The 15,192-nt window shown below is 39.8% G+C and overlaps 1 protein-coding gene across 2 annotated transcripts in view; it reads left to right on the forward strand.

Annotated features, from left to right (window-relative positions):
- The window catches only part of ACMSD (aminocarboxymuconate semialdehyde decarboxylase), a 73,982-nt gene extending 59,337 nt beyond the window's left edge, over positions 1-14,645 (forward strand). For both annotated transcript variants that reach the window (XM_082260948.1, XM_082260949.1), the window contains 3 exons: positions 2,585-2,757; positions 9,482-9,580; positions 14,135-14,645. In XM_082260948.1, coding sequence (XP_082117074.1) covers positions 2,585-2,757; positions 9,482-9,580; positions 14,135-14,197 — 335 coding nt within the window. In that variant the 3' untranslated portion in view covers positions 14,198-14,645. The remainder of the gene's footprint in view (positions 1-2,584; positions 2,758-9,481; positions 9,581-14,134) is intronic.
- The last annotated feature ends 547 nt before the right edge of the window (positions 14,646-15,192 follow it).

Consider the following 15,192-nt stretch of genomic DNA (forward strand, 5'->3'; position numbering starts at 1 on the left):
CCCCCAAAAGTGACTCCCGTCACAAACTTATTTTTTATTTTTTAATAAATGTATCTTAGGAAGAAATATTTTGCCGGCCATCATCCCAAGCTCAAGCAAACCAAGCACAAACACAAGCGCAAGCACTATGACTGCGTGTGTGCATGCGTGACCTCAGAATGACGTTGTGTCATGCTTTTTAAAAATGTGTGTTTGACATTGAGACTGTAAACCAACTCTGTGTTTAAAAGCCCCCCCCCCTCCCAAATCTGAAGTGCCCCGGGCCCCACCAAAGTCTAAAATTGGCCGTGTTCATAGTCCTGAAGAAGCCGGAGGTTTCTGTGAAACATGTAATCTTTTTTGCTTATCATCGGAGTAACATTATCAAACAATTACAGTATACAACAATTAGGGATGGCTGGATGAAATGGATGGCCTAATGTGTGTGCTGATTGAAATTGTCATTGTTTATTGTACTGTATGTGCTGGTTGCACACACAAACCAAAACTAAACATTTTTGTACTCAAATTTTTTTTTTTATATATATACTTTATTCCATTTTTTTAATACTCCTTTCTTTGTGCTCTACAAATGTATCATTATTTTTTTATTTATTTACTATCATGTGTTTATTATTATTTATAATTATAGATTGTAATTGTTGGTGTTCATTGTACTGTGTGTGCTGGTTGTACACGCAAACCAAAACTAAACATTTTTGTATTCAAAATTCTATTTTTTTTTATTGTTATGCTTTATTCCATTTTTTTAATACTACATTCTTTGTGCTCTACAAATGTATCATTATTGTTTTATTTATTTACTATCAGGTGTTAATTATTATTATTTATTTTTTTATTATTATTTATTATTATTTATAATTATAGATTGTAATTGTTGGTGTTCATTGAACTGTATGTGCTGGTTGTACACGCAAACCAAAACGAAACATTTTTGTACTCAAAATTCTATTTTTTTTATTGTTATGCTTTATTCCATTTTTTTAATACTACATTCTTTGTGCTCTACAAATGTATCATTATTGTTTCATTTATTTACTATCAGGTGTTAATTATTATAATTTATTTATTTATTATTATTTATAATTATAGATTGTAATTGTTGGTGTTCATTGTACTGTATGTGCTGATTGTACACACAAACCAAAACTAAACATTTTTGTACTCAAATTATTTTTTTTTTTATACTTTATTCCATTTTTTTAATACTACTTTCTTTATGCTCTACAAATGTATCATTATTTTTTTTTTATTTACTATCAGGTGTTAATTATTATTATTTATTTGTTTATTATTATTTATTATTATTTATAATTATAGATTGTAATTGTTGGTGTTCATTGAACTGTATGTGCTGGTTGTACACACAAACCAAAACTAAACATTTTTGTACTCAAAATTCTATTTATTTTTTTTTTTTTTATTGTTATGCTTTATTCCATTTTTTTTAATACTACATTCTTTGTGCTCTACAAATGTATCATTATTGTTTTATTTATTTACTATCAGGTGTTAATCATTATAATTAATTAATTTATTTATTATTATTATTTATAATTATAGATTGTAATTGTCGGTGTTCATTGTACTGTATGTGCTGGTTGTACACACAAACCAAAACTAAACATTTTTGTACTCAAAATTCTGTTTTTTTTTATACTTTATTCCATTTTTTTAAGACTACGTTCTTTGTGCTCTACAAATGTACCATTATTGTTTTATTTATTCACTACCATGTGCTGGCCACACACTAGCCGAAAAATCGTTTAAAAATCTGTCATTTGGTCCGATCGTTCTTTTTTTTGTCCAGTAATGGGCAAAAATAGAAAATCGTTTTTAATTTTTCAAAGCCGAAAAATCGAAGGAACAGTTTGGAAAATTCTGCCGAACGAACGATAAATTGAAAGTTTAATGTGTTTCTCGGCCAAACTATTTGCACCGTGCATATGTGACAAACTGAACGAAAAACGTCCATTGAACGATTTATCGTTCGAAATTCGGTCATTACATGATGGCACGATCGTATGCTCTGACAGCCGATTTTTCGTTTTTCAAAAATGTGTTTGAACGATTTTTCAGCTAGTGTATGGCCAGCTTTAATATTATTATTTATTTGTTTATTATTATTTATAATTATAGATTGTAATTATCGGTGTTCATTGTGCTATATGTGCTGGTTGTACACACAAACCAAAACAAAACATTTTTGTACTCAAAATTCTATTTTTTTTTTTTTTAATACTACGTTCTTTGTGCTCTACAAATGTATCATTATTGTTTTATTTATTTACTATCATGTGTTAATTATTATTATTTATTTGTTTATTATTATATATAATTATAGATTGCAATTGTCGGTGTTCATTGTACTGTATGTGTTGGTTGTACACACAAACCAAAACTAAACATTTTTGTACTCAAAATTCTATTTTTATTTTATTTATTTTTTTTATACTTTTTTTTTTTTATACTTTATTCAATTTTTTTAATACTACGTTCTTTGTGCTCTACAAATGTATCATTATTGCTTTATTTATTTACTATAATGTGTTAATTATTATTATTTATTTATTATTATTTATAGGTGGAGCCTTCCCCTTTACTGTAGGTCGCATTAACCATGGTTTCAATGTGCGTCCTGATCTCTGTGCTGTTGACAATAAGGAACCCCCCCAAAAATACCTTGGATCTTTCTACACAGACTCCCTGGTACATGACCCTAGAGCCCTAAAACTCCTGATAGATGTAATTGGAGAGGTGAGTTGTTGTGTCACTGAGATACAATGGGTCACATTTGCTAAAAGTGACCCCCCCCCCCCCATATAAAATAATTATTTTACCAACAAAACAATGCTTGAGTCACTTATGACAAGTTTTCCTGACACCAAGAGAAAAAAGGTGACAGGGGAGGGAGCTCCAGCACACAGCCTCTGATTGACAGCCTTAGCCCTGTTCCTGTGTGCTGTGTGAAGGGGGAGTGTCCCTTTCCTCCAATCAGCTCTCAGAGCTCTCCTCACTGAGCTCTGCAGAGAGTAAGTTCAGCTCTCCGCCCCCTGCTTTCTGATAGCTTAGGCAAGCTTTATAAATTCTGGACTTTGAACAGATATAGAGAAGAGAAGACTGCAGATAAATAGGTACAACTTATCTAGCAGGCTTTGTTTAGTCTCTGTGTATCACCTGAAGCCAGTCACTTCACTGGGTATGTGTAAGGGCCAACAACTTTAATGGATTAGCGACCGCCCAATGCAGATATATGCGGCAGGGCAGCCGCTCTGTGCCAGTAGGTACGTGATCTGACACTTCCCGGTCTGGGACGCGGGCGACCAGCTCCCGCTGTAATTGAACACAGCGGGAGCCAATCAGCGGGTCTGGCAGACGCGATGTCCGCCGGGACCCACCAATTGTTCAGGAGAAAGGCAGAGCGGCGATATGCCTATGTAAACAAGGCAGACCGCCATTCTGTGTGTGAGGGAATGTGCTGATCCTGTGTTCCTGCTTAGCAAGAACACTGATCTTTACCTTCCCCCAGTCAAAGCACCTCCCCCATAGTTAGTAATCACTCCCAGGGAACACATTTAACCCTTTGATTGCCCCTGATGTCAACCCCTTCCCTGGCAGTGTCATTTATACAGTAACAGTGCATATTATTAGCACTGATCACTGTATTGGTGTCACTGGTCCCCAAAAAGTGTCAAAAGTGTCAGTTAGGGGTCCGATATGTACGCCACAATATCCCAATCCCGCTATAAGTTGCTGATCGCCACCATTACTAGTAAAAAAAATATATACATATACCATAGTTTGTAGCCGCTAGATCGCAGCAATACCACATATGTGTATATTAGTTGTTGTTTGTACCCGTAGTACAGCCCAAAAATAATAGTGCCCATTTTGCTTTTTTTTTTCTCTATCCAACTAAAACACACGGATACTTAAAAAAAAAAAATACTGTAAAAAAAATAAAAATAATTACCGACCCTGACCTTTGACCCTGGTCTTGACCTTTGACCCTAACCTTGACCCAAACGCTAACCCTGGCATTGACCTAGATCCAACCTTGATCGAGGTATTTTCTTGTATTTTATTTTTTATTGTTTTTATTACTTATTGATTGTTTTTACACACATTTTTTTTCTCTTCTAAGATAGAGAGATATTAAGTATTTTTCTCCTATATTCACAGAGACGGAAAACACAAGGACGGGCTATCACAGTGATCAGGTGGCCCGTAATTGGGAGATCCGGGTCCCAATTGTCAGTACGTGGCCCAGGGCTCTACGTAGCACCCCAGTCTTTGTACAGCACACTCCCAGTACCAAGGGAGATACGCAAATATGCAGCCCCATGGAAAAAGGCCCAGTCCTGTGGAGCCGTATGTTTGCCTATGGTCGGCGTGAAGGGGTTAAAATTAGTGATCGACTTATATTGTTTTTTTTATGCTGATACTGATATTTTGGTCATCGGATAGCGGTATCGGCTGATATTGGCCGATATTTTCGGACAATTAAACATTTTTTTTTTTTTTTAACAGGTACTGTTGTGGAGGAATCTGGGGGTCTAAAAGACCCCAAACCTCTCCTCTGCACTTAAAAGCATTCAAAGCGCCAAGTTTGGCTGTTTTTGAATGCTGTCATTTTTTTTAATTCGGCGCCGAGTACCCGGAAGTAATGTCATAACATCACTTCCGGGTTTTTTACATGGAGAACCGATCAGAGCCGAATGCGGCTTTGATCGGGTCTTCTCTTCGGCGGCCGTGCAGGTAGAACGCCCGGTGGGACGGGAGACCCGGGCGAGCCGCGGAAGGCGGCGGGAGGGGGGGGACGTCACCTCCTGCTCCATGTAATGACAGCCGAGCGGCTTCTCAGCCGCATCGGTTGTCATTACAAGACAGTCGACCGTTGGCTATGGACGCCGGTACCGGGGTGATGCCTCTAGCTTCAGGCATCACTCCGGTACAAGCACTTTTTCCGAAATATCGGCAATATCGGTAACCTCAGGGGCCGATTCTGATATATCGGGGAAAGTGCATATCGGCCCTCGATATATCTGTGTTTGCCGATAATCGGTCGATCCCTAATACTTTCTCTCTCTAGCACATACCTAGGAAGGCGCTACTGTACATATAATTATTGTTATTTTACAACACATGCATTAGTCCTGTACTGCTACTCCCATCATTGACTCTTGTTTAAATGAAGCTTCCCTGTTTTCTCCAAGTGCTCTCATTTATCTTCTACAACCCAAAAATGCTGGCTTTCACGTAAACCTGACCCTAGTGTGTGCGTGTGTTTGTATGAATGTAGTAAAAAATATTATTACAGCTTATTTTGAGCAGAGACGTATCTGGATGCTCCAGGTGTTTTTGTAAAGACCCGCAGAATTGGCTTGCATGTGTTAATAAAACAAGTGATAGAACTGACCTCTTCCGAAAACTAAGTGCAGGTTTGATTGAGGAATGTCTAAAAAAAATTTAGTAAATACTGCCCCCTGCAGGATCATATATAGCTGACAAATTCTTTCCCAATTGCACTTTTAGTGGAATATTTTGGAAAGTGGAGGATGAACCTCAGAAGTCTTTCAGGACCAGGAAAACCTGTGACCATGCCCTAATAATAGTCCAGCCACACATGGTGCTAAATAAAACTAAAGTTTAGGTTAAAAAAAAAATCCCAAGGAGTTCTTTAGATATATTATTAGTAAAAATGTGAAAGCAGAGCACATTGCCCACATAAAAAATGATGAAGGGAGGATCGTTACAGATGACACAGAGAAGGCAACTGTACTAAATTCTTTCTGCTCCTCAGTTTTTACACAGAAAAAGGAGGGGTATACCGATCACGACAGTATTGTTAGTAACACATCATAGGATGTACCGTTGTGGCTAACAGAGACTGGAATATGGGACGCAGGGGCGCCGCCCCCCCATCCATGCGTCCGGCCCCCTAATCCACATGCGGGGGGCCAGACGCATTGACTTCAATGGGGCTTTTTTTTTTTAAGCCATGTGATTAGAACCAGAGGCTAAAAAAAACTGCGCCCCGTGCCCACTCAGTTGTGTGACAATAGCGAATGAAAATTCGCTATTGTCAGACGGATCCTCCTCCTGGCCAATCAGGAAGCGGGTTCTGAGAACCGTTTCCCGATTGGCCAAAAGGAGAAGCCATGCCATTGGGCATAAAGGAGGAGGGAGGAGGAGACACAGAAGACGGGGAAGAAGCCGCCGCCGATGTCGCCGTTCGCCTGCTGCAGATGGGTGAGTGAGCCTGGGGGGGGGGGTCCTGTACTGTACTGTACTGTCATGTCATGCTATGCTGTGGGTCCTGTACTATAATGCTGTGTGTACTGTGTGTGGCCTGGTGTGGTCCGGGGGGAGGTGTATGGTGTGGTCCGTCTGCTGCCCCCCCCCCCCCCGGCCCATGGAGCACCAGCCGCCACTGAATCTAGGAAAGACTTGATAAGCTTAACACAAATAAATCACCAGGACCAGATAGCTAACACCCGAGAGTCCTCAAAGAACTCATTTGGGTTACAGCTAGACCATTGTTTCTAATCTTTGCGGACAGGATACTGACAGGAATTGTACCAGCTGATTGGAGAAAAGCAAATGTGGTACCAATATTCAAAAATAGGCAGAGACCTATTCCAGAGAACTACGGCCAGTCAGCCTGACATCAATAGTAGGTAAATTATTAGGGGGGATAATAAGGAACCATATCTAAGAATTTGCTGATGAAAACAGTATCATTTGTAGTAACCAGCATGGGTTTATGAAGGGTCGTTCAGAACAATCTGTCAACATTTTTTGAGGAAGTGAGCTGCGATCTAGATTGAGGGAGACCTGTGGATGTGGTGTATCTGGATTTTGCAAAGGCATTCGATACAGTTCCCCATAATCGCATAATCTTCAAGCTGTAGTCTGCAGGCATCAACCATAAGGTTTGTTCTTGGATAGAACACTGGTCACAGGGGCATGTCCAAAATGTGGTGATAAATAATGTGTTATCAGACTGGTCTGGAGTGGTAAGTGGGGTACCCCAAGGTTCTGTCCTGGGACCAATTCTGTTTAATTTATTCATAAATTATATAGGGGATTGGATAAATAGCTCAATCTCAGTTTTTGCGGACGACACAAAAATAGGCAAGCAATACCTTCACATCAGGATATATAAATTTTATAGAAAGACCTGAACCTGAACAAAATAATAGAGCGGACAACTACATGGCAAATGAGGTTTAATGCAGAGAAATGTAAAGTGTAAAACTCACTAAGGGGGAGCCTCTCCTGTAACGGGTCGCTTCTATACTGACTGCCAATATAAGGGGCCACGTCTACATAGTCCACCACTGTAAGGGATCACTTCTACACTGACTGTGAATACAAGGAGTCACATCTACATAAACCACCAATGTAAGGGATCACTTCTACACCTTCCACAAGTGTAAGGGGTCGCATCTACGTAGGCCACCAATGTAAGGGATCACTTCCACACTGACTACCAATGTAAGGGGTCGGTTCTACATTGACCACCAATATAAAGGGTCATGTCTACATCCAAGATAGCAAGGATAATGTTTGCAAAGAAAGTTGATCTGGGGTCATGCGAAGCGGACTTGTTGCAATTGTGTAACAAACTTGTGAAGCCTGGCAAGTCCAGTAATAGCTTAGTAAGTCATTTTCCAACTTGCAGCTTAATTGCCTGCTATCTGGAATAGACCATCAATGTAAGGGATCACTTCTACACTGACTACCAATGTAAGGGATCAGTTCCCCACTGACTACCAATCTATCAATCACTTTTACACTGACTACCAATGTATGGGATCACTTATACACTGACTACCAATGTAAGGGGTCAATTCTATACTGACTACCAATGTAAGGGATCAATTATACACTGACTACCAATGTAAGGGATCACTTTTACACTGACTACCAATGTAAGAGGTCAGTTCTACACTGACTACCAATGTAAGGGGTCAATTCTACACTGACTACCAATGTAAGGGGTCAATTCTACACTGACTACCAATGTAAGGGATCAATAATACACTAACTACTAATGTAAGGGATCACTTTTACACTGACCACCAATGTAAGGGATCACTTATATACTGACTACCAATGTAAGGGATCACTTCTACACTGGTTACCAATGTAAGGGATCACTTCTACACTGACTACCAATGTAAGGGATCACTTATACACTGACTACCAATGTAAGGGATCACTTATACACTGACTACCAATGTAAGGGATCACTTATACACTGACTACCAATGTAAGGGATCACTTCTACACTGGTTACCAATGTAAGGGATCACTTCTACACTGGTTACCAATGTAAGGGATCACTTCTACACTGACTACCAATGTAAGGGATCACTTATACACTGACTACCAATGTAAGGGATCACTTCTACAATGACTACCAATGTAAGGGATCACTTCTACAATGACTACCAATGTAAGGGATCACTTATACACTGACTACCAATGTAAGGGATCACTTATACACTGACTACCAATGTAAGGGATCACTTCTACACTGGTTACCAATGTAAGGGATCACTTCTACACTGGTTACCAATGTAAGGGATCACTTCTACACTGACTACCAATGTAAGGGATCACTTATACACTGACTACCAATGTAAGGGATCACTTCTACAATGACTACCAATGTAAGGGATCACTTCTACAATGACTACCAATGTAAGGGATCACTTATACACTGACTACCAATGTAAGGGATCACTTATACACTGACTACCAATGTAAGGGATCACTTATATACTGACTACCAATGTAAGGGATCACTTATACACTGACTACCAATGTAAGGGATCACTTATACACTGACTACCAATGTAAGGGATCACTTATATACTGACTACCAATGTAAGGGATCACTTATATACTGACTACCAATGTAAGGGGTCCATTCTACACTGACTACCAATGTAAGGGATCACTTCTACACTGACTAACAATGTAAGGGGTCCATTCTACACTGACCACTGACCAACCATGTCCACATAGACCTCCAATATAACAAATCACTTCTACACTGAGCAGCAATGTAAGGGGTCACTATGATTTTTACTATCTGTTTCTTTTCAGGCCATTATTATTATCTATGTAATTTTAGGTATATTAAGTAACTATTTTGTTTATTTGAAAGTCTCTACAGCCTACTAATTACACTAATACATCATGAGCTGTATTTCTAATAAATTTAGTGGGCCTTCCTTAAGACCTGAAAACTATTTTGAGGGTTCCCCCATGTTAAAGTGGTTGAGAAAGGCTTCTCTATAAGAACTGCAGTATTCTCTGATGTTGACAGGGGTGGGGGTCCCGATTTAGTAGGGAACATTCTATTTTTCTGGAATGGCCCTTTTAGAGAATGTAATGTGACATTTTATTTAGTACAATAAGTAACTTTGTAATTAACGGTTCGTATTTTTCTTTTTTACCCGCGCAGGAAAAAGTGATGTTAGGAACTGACTATCCTTTTCCGTTGGGAGAGCATAATCCTGGACACCTTATTGAATCAATGGAAATTTTTGACATGAATTTAAAAGTAAGATTTTTTGATGAGTTATTAAAGCATACCTTTATCTATAGTTTTAATTGATGTTTATTCATTTTAACAAAGGGTTACAAAACACAATACGTCTTCAAAAAAGTCTTCAAAAAAAGTATTTGTTTAATATAATTTCTTTAAATCTATATTACATTCATTTTATAAAACAGATAAATATACTATTATTATATTTTAGATATATAATATATTTAATTCTCCTTCTGACTTTTTTCACCTCTTAAGCCCCGTACACACGTACCGATTGTCGGCCGTAAATATTCGGCCGACGACCGATCGGCCGATTGTAGGCTTGTTAGTATGATGCTTCCGACAGCCGACAGCGCACTTTCGGCCGAAAAGAATCCGTCGTGTAGACATTAAAATTTTTGTTGGCCAACACCAGAACGGCCGATTGTTCGCCAGTCAGTACAGATTTCGGCCGACAATCAGCAGATTTGCAAGACTGGGCATGCTCAGAAAAGAAAAAACACACGGAAAGTCAACCATCACATGACATCACTTCTGCAGTCGGCTGTTGTTGGCCGACAAAATTTGTGTGCAGTCTTTAGCAGTTTTCAACAGACACGACAGCCCTGGACAAAAGACGGCCGATCGTTCGGCCGACGATCGGTACGTGTGTACGGGGCTTTACTCTCATTAATTTTTTTGTTTTTGAATTCATTCTTAGAGGTTTTTTTGTCAGTGGTATGGCTGCACACCGCTGTTTCTTAAATTCACACAATAAACTTTCCAGCTGAATATTATTATTACACTTTAAGGAATCTTTTTTCTATTTGGGTGATTTCAGCCAATGAGCACTTTAGATACCAACAGACATTGGGGTAGCCATAAACACTAAAAAAGGTATGCCAAACGGAAACAAATAAAGGGACTTTAGGAATACCTTAGCAGTGACACAAACATATCATAAAGAAAAACATATATTTTAAAATAAGGTTGGTTTTATTCCATATAAAGTTTAAAACCATTACACATGACCCTCACCAAAACCACTGCACAGAGCAGGTAAGTATGACATGTTTGTTATTTTTAATAAAAAAAAAATAATAATATCACTTTAACCACTTTACCACCGGAGGATTTTGCTGTCTTACGTCCAGGCCACTTTTTGCGATTTGACACTGTGCGACTTTAACTGACAATTGCGCGGTCATGCGAGGCCGTACCCAAACTAAATTTACGCTTTCTTTTGGTGGTATTTGATCACCTGTGCGATTTTTACTTTTTGCGCTATAAACAAAAAAAGAGCGTAAATTTTGAAAAAATAACAATATTTTTCACATTTATTTATATGAAATTCCCCCCCCCAAAAAAAATGTAAAAATCAAAATATTTTTAAATTTTTGGCCAATTTGTTTTCTGCTACATATGTTTGGTAAAAAAAAATCACAATAAGCGTATTTTGATTGGTTTGCGCAAAAGTTATTGCGTTTACTAACTAAGGGAAAGATTTCTGTCATTTTTGGTGTTTTTTTTTAATGAGTAATGGCGGCGATCTGCGATTTTTTTTTGCGGGACTGCGACATTGCGGTGGACAGATCGGACCCTTGACTGACATTTTTGACACTTTTGGGGGTACCGGTAACATTACTACAGTAATCAGTGCTATAAATATGCACTGTTACTGTAAAAATGACACTGGCAGGGAAGGGGTTAATCTTATTGGAGAGGGAGGGGTTAAAGCGGGCGGATCTCCAAACTCGATTCCCCAACGATCGCCGCCGCTCCTCCCCTGGCCCGACTCCCGCTGTGACTGAATACAGCGGGAGCGAGCCTCCGGCGGCGCGCGTGCGCCGCCCACAAGGGGAGGAGTCCAGCGACGTAGGTCTACGTCGCTGGACGGGAACAAGCCACTTTGCCGCAGTAGAGCTCGAGTGAGCGGTTGGCAAGTGGTTAAAGGCTAGGCATAAATGTGTCTTTTTTTGGATCAGGCAGTCAGCTGATTAAAAATAAAAATGAACAGATTCCCCCATCCATACAAACAAGATGGATAGAGGAATCCTCCCGGCTGTCAGAATAAATTAATCAGCATTGCAGCGGCTGTTCGAATGGAAAACCTTCCAACGTTCCTGTTTGGCATAAGTCTATCCTGGTGGAGATCGAGCTGTAGAGAGGGCTTCTCTTGCACCTCCTGTCCAACACCCCTGGTAGAGATGACAGGCGGTGTAGGACACATAGTGGCACGAGGGCCGGTATAGCAGGTGGTGCCTTGACAGGAGACTGATGGCTGTGGATCACCGGATGAGGAACTGGAACTTGGTGATGCTGGATGAGAAGGCAGGAGCGAAGCCGGAACACAAGCCAAGGAGTCGTCAACAGCCAGGCAGCGCGGGTACAGGAACGTGAGATGGAAGAGGAGTCAGGATACAAGCCGAAGTTGGTACACAGTCTGGCAGCGAGGTACAAAGGCATAAAGACAGGAGCAGGGTCAAACACAGGCCGGGGTCACAGGTAGGCAGGCAGGAATCCAGAGGAGAGTCAGAGGCAAGCCGGGTCGGTATGGGTAATCCAGAAGCAGGTCAGGGCACAGGTAAACAGGAACAAGCTGAAAGACCACTCAGCAATATGCTCCTGCTCCTGTCACTGCTCAGTTTAAATAGGCCATTTGGCGCCAAATACGTGCGCGCGTTCGCACATGCGCATACACACATTTCTTCCTGTGTGCCTGGGCATGCGCACAAACGACTGTTTGGGTCCAGCTGAGCGTCTCTTACAAAGTCGATCATTAGACCCACTTCTATTGAGTGGGAACGGCCATAGATGGACTGAAGTGCATATGAAAAAGAAAAGGAGGCGCGAACACCTAGTGCATTACCCTTGGTCACCTTTAAAACTTTTTATTAAAATGCCAAAAACATACTCACAGACATGAAGAGCAAAAATCGCATTGAATGAGTCCACCACATGTGGAAGTGATCATCCCTGAGGAAGAGAGCGTGTCTCCTGAAACACGTCAGTGGTCCAATTACATGGATGATCACTTCCACATGTGGTGGACTCATTCAATGCGATTTTTGCTCTTTGGCATTTTACTAAAAACTTTTAAAGGTTTCCAAGGGTAATGTGCTAGGTGTTCGCGCCTCCTTTTCTTTTTCATATGCACTTCTGTTTGGAGTTCCTGAGTAGAGCAGCACGCCTACTATTCCCATCAGAGTGAGCGCTTGGGTGATTCAGTTGTTTGGATAGATGGACTGATGTTCAGCTGGTCCCTGCTGAAAAAAATCAGATTTCAGTCCATCTATGGCCAGCTTTAGGTCTTGAAGAGCCCTTTAGTGCATCTGCGCAGGTGCTGGACAATCAAAAATGGTAGCATCAGTGGAGGGGGGGTGGGACATTGAGGAGACCAAAATTTCCCTTTAACCACTGAAGCCCTGGAAGATTTTACCCCCTTCCTGACCAGGGCCTATTTTGCGATTCGGCACTGCATGACTTTAACGGACAATTGCACGGTTGTGCGACGCTGTACCTAAACGAATTTGACGTCCCTTTTTTCCTACAAACAGAGCTTTCTTTTGGTGGTATTTGATCACCTGTGCGATTTTTTGATCATGCGCTATAAACAAAAAAAGAGCTTAAATTTTGCAAAAATAACAATATTTTTCACATTTTTTTATATGAAATTCCCCCCCAAAAAATGTAAAAATCAAAATTTTTTAACATTTTCGGCCAATTTGTTTTCTGCTACATATGTTTGGTAAAAAAAAAATCGCAAAAAGCGTATTTTGTTTGGTTTGCGCAAAAGTTATCACGTTTACTAACAAAGGGAAAGATTTTTGTCATTTTTGTTGTTTTTTTTTTTAATGCGTAATGGCGGCGATCTGCGTTTTTTATTTGCGGTACTGCGACATTGCGGCAGACAGATCGGACCCTTGACTGACATTTTTGACACTTTTGGGAGTACCAGTGACATTACTACAGTAATCAGTGCTATAATTATGCATTGTTACTGTAAAATTACACTGGCAGTGAAGAGGTTAACTTTTTTGAGAGGGAGGGGCTATGTGTGTCCCTAGGGGCGTGATTCTAACTGTGATTGGCTGTGGCTTGAGGTGTAGGAACAATGATCAACGGTCCTACATTGTAGAACCGTATGATCACCATTCCTACACAGGGGAGAATGACAGGCGGCTTGTTTACATCAGCCGCCTGCCTTTCTCCCTCTCCACCGACGATCGCGAGTGACCGGCGGAAGAGCGGGGGGGGGGTCCGCGACCGCGCGGGAGCGCGCCTCCGGCAGCGCGCGTTCGCTCCCAAGACCTTCACAGGCTAGCGATGTAGTACTACGTCGCTTTGCCTGTGAGGGGCTGACCGCCGCAGTAAATAGTCGTGCTGCGGTCGGCAAGTGGTTAAAGCTTAATCCTATAGTAAAAATACTTCCAGTACGGGACTTTTTTCTTGGTGTCCCTAAATTGCATATGTTGTTTTATATGTATTAATTGGCCTTTCAAAGCCCCATCTTTTTCTTTCTTGGTTTTGTAAAAATACTTCCATTAATAACATCAACACCATTTCAATTCTTATATTTTCCAGGACAAGCTCTTGGCTGCCAATGCATTGTCATTCCTGGGACTGGACAGAACAAACTTTGAGTGACGTCAAACATCTAGGGAATGTTGATTTCTTTACATCCTTCCATTCCATATTATTTACACACGTTGATTAGATTTATAGAACAAAAGTCTAGGTTCTTCACCAGGTGAATGTTTGACAACTGTGGGCGTGATCCTGGATGGAATGTGTCCTGGGGCTAAGGTGTCCTTATAGAGGATCACACCTCGAAGGCTCGGTCTCCTCTCTATTGTGTCAACAGCCTCAGCGCTGAAACTGGAATTGACAATGAGTCCGGGACTTTGATTGGTGGTTTTGTCCAGAACAAAAGACACATTAGCAATCTTTTCTCTACCAAAATGAACTTGGAAAGTTCCTGTTATCTATCTAAAAACATTCTTATTGTTGTACACACAGAGGATTTCTCTCTTTGATTAATTTTAGTGAAATTTGTTACATCGCTATATTTACAGTAAATGATATCGCTACAAAATGTTTTCTTTTCTTTTTTTTTGAAGAAATTAATTTATTGTCATTTTTGTGTATTTATCAGCACACAACAAAAAACAGAACATCTGCTATGTGTTTTATTTATAGTGGTATACTGCCCTTTATTTCCAAGGTTAGTCTAGTATAAAAAAAATAAATAAATACAAATTCCAGTGTATATACCATTGTTTGCATACATATTTAACTTTTGCACAAACCAATGGTAGCAGAATACATATTGGCCTAAAAATATATGAAGAAATTGGATTTTTTTATTTTTTTGTTTTATTTTATTGGATACCTTTAAAGCAGAAAGTAAAAAATATTGTTTTTTTTTTCTTTTTTTTTAATTGTCAGGCTTTTTTTGTTTATAGCGCAAAAGAATGTAAAAAAAAAAAAAAAACAGTAGTGATCAAATACCATTAAAAAAAAAGCTCTATTTGTGGGAAACAAAATTTCACTTATGTACAGTGTCACATGACAGCGCAGTTGTCAGTTAACCACTTTACCACCGGAGGATTTTGCTGTCTTACGTCCAGACCACTTTTTGC

This window comes from Pelophylax lessonae (genome assembly GCF_965119305.1).
Source record: "Pelophylax lessonae genome assembly, chromosome: 6".
NCBI lineage: Eukaryota > Metazoa > Chordata > Amphibia > Anura > Ranidae > Pelophylax > Pelophylax lessonae.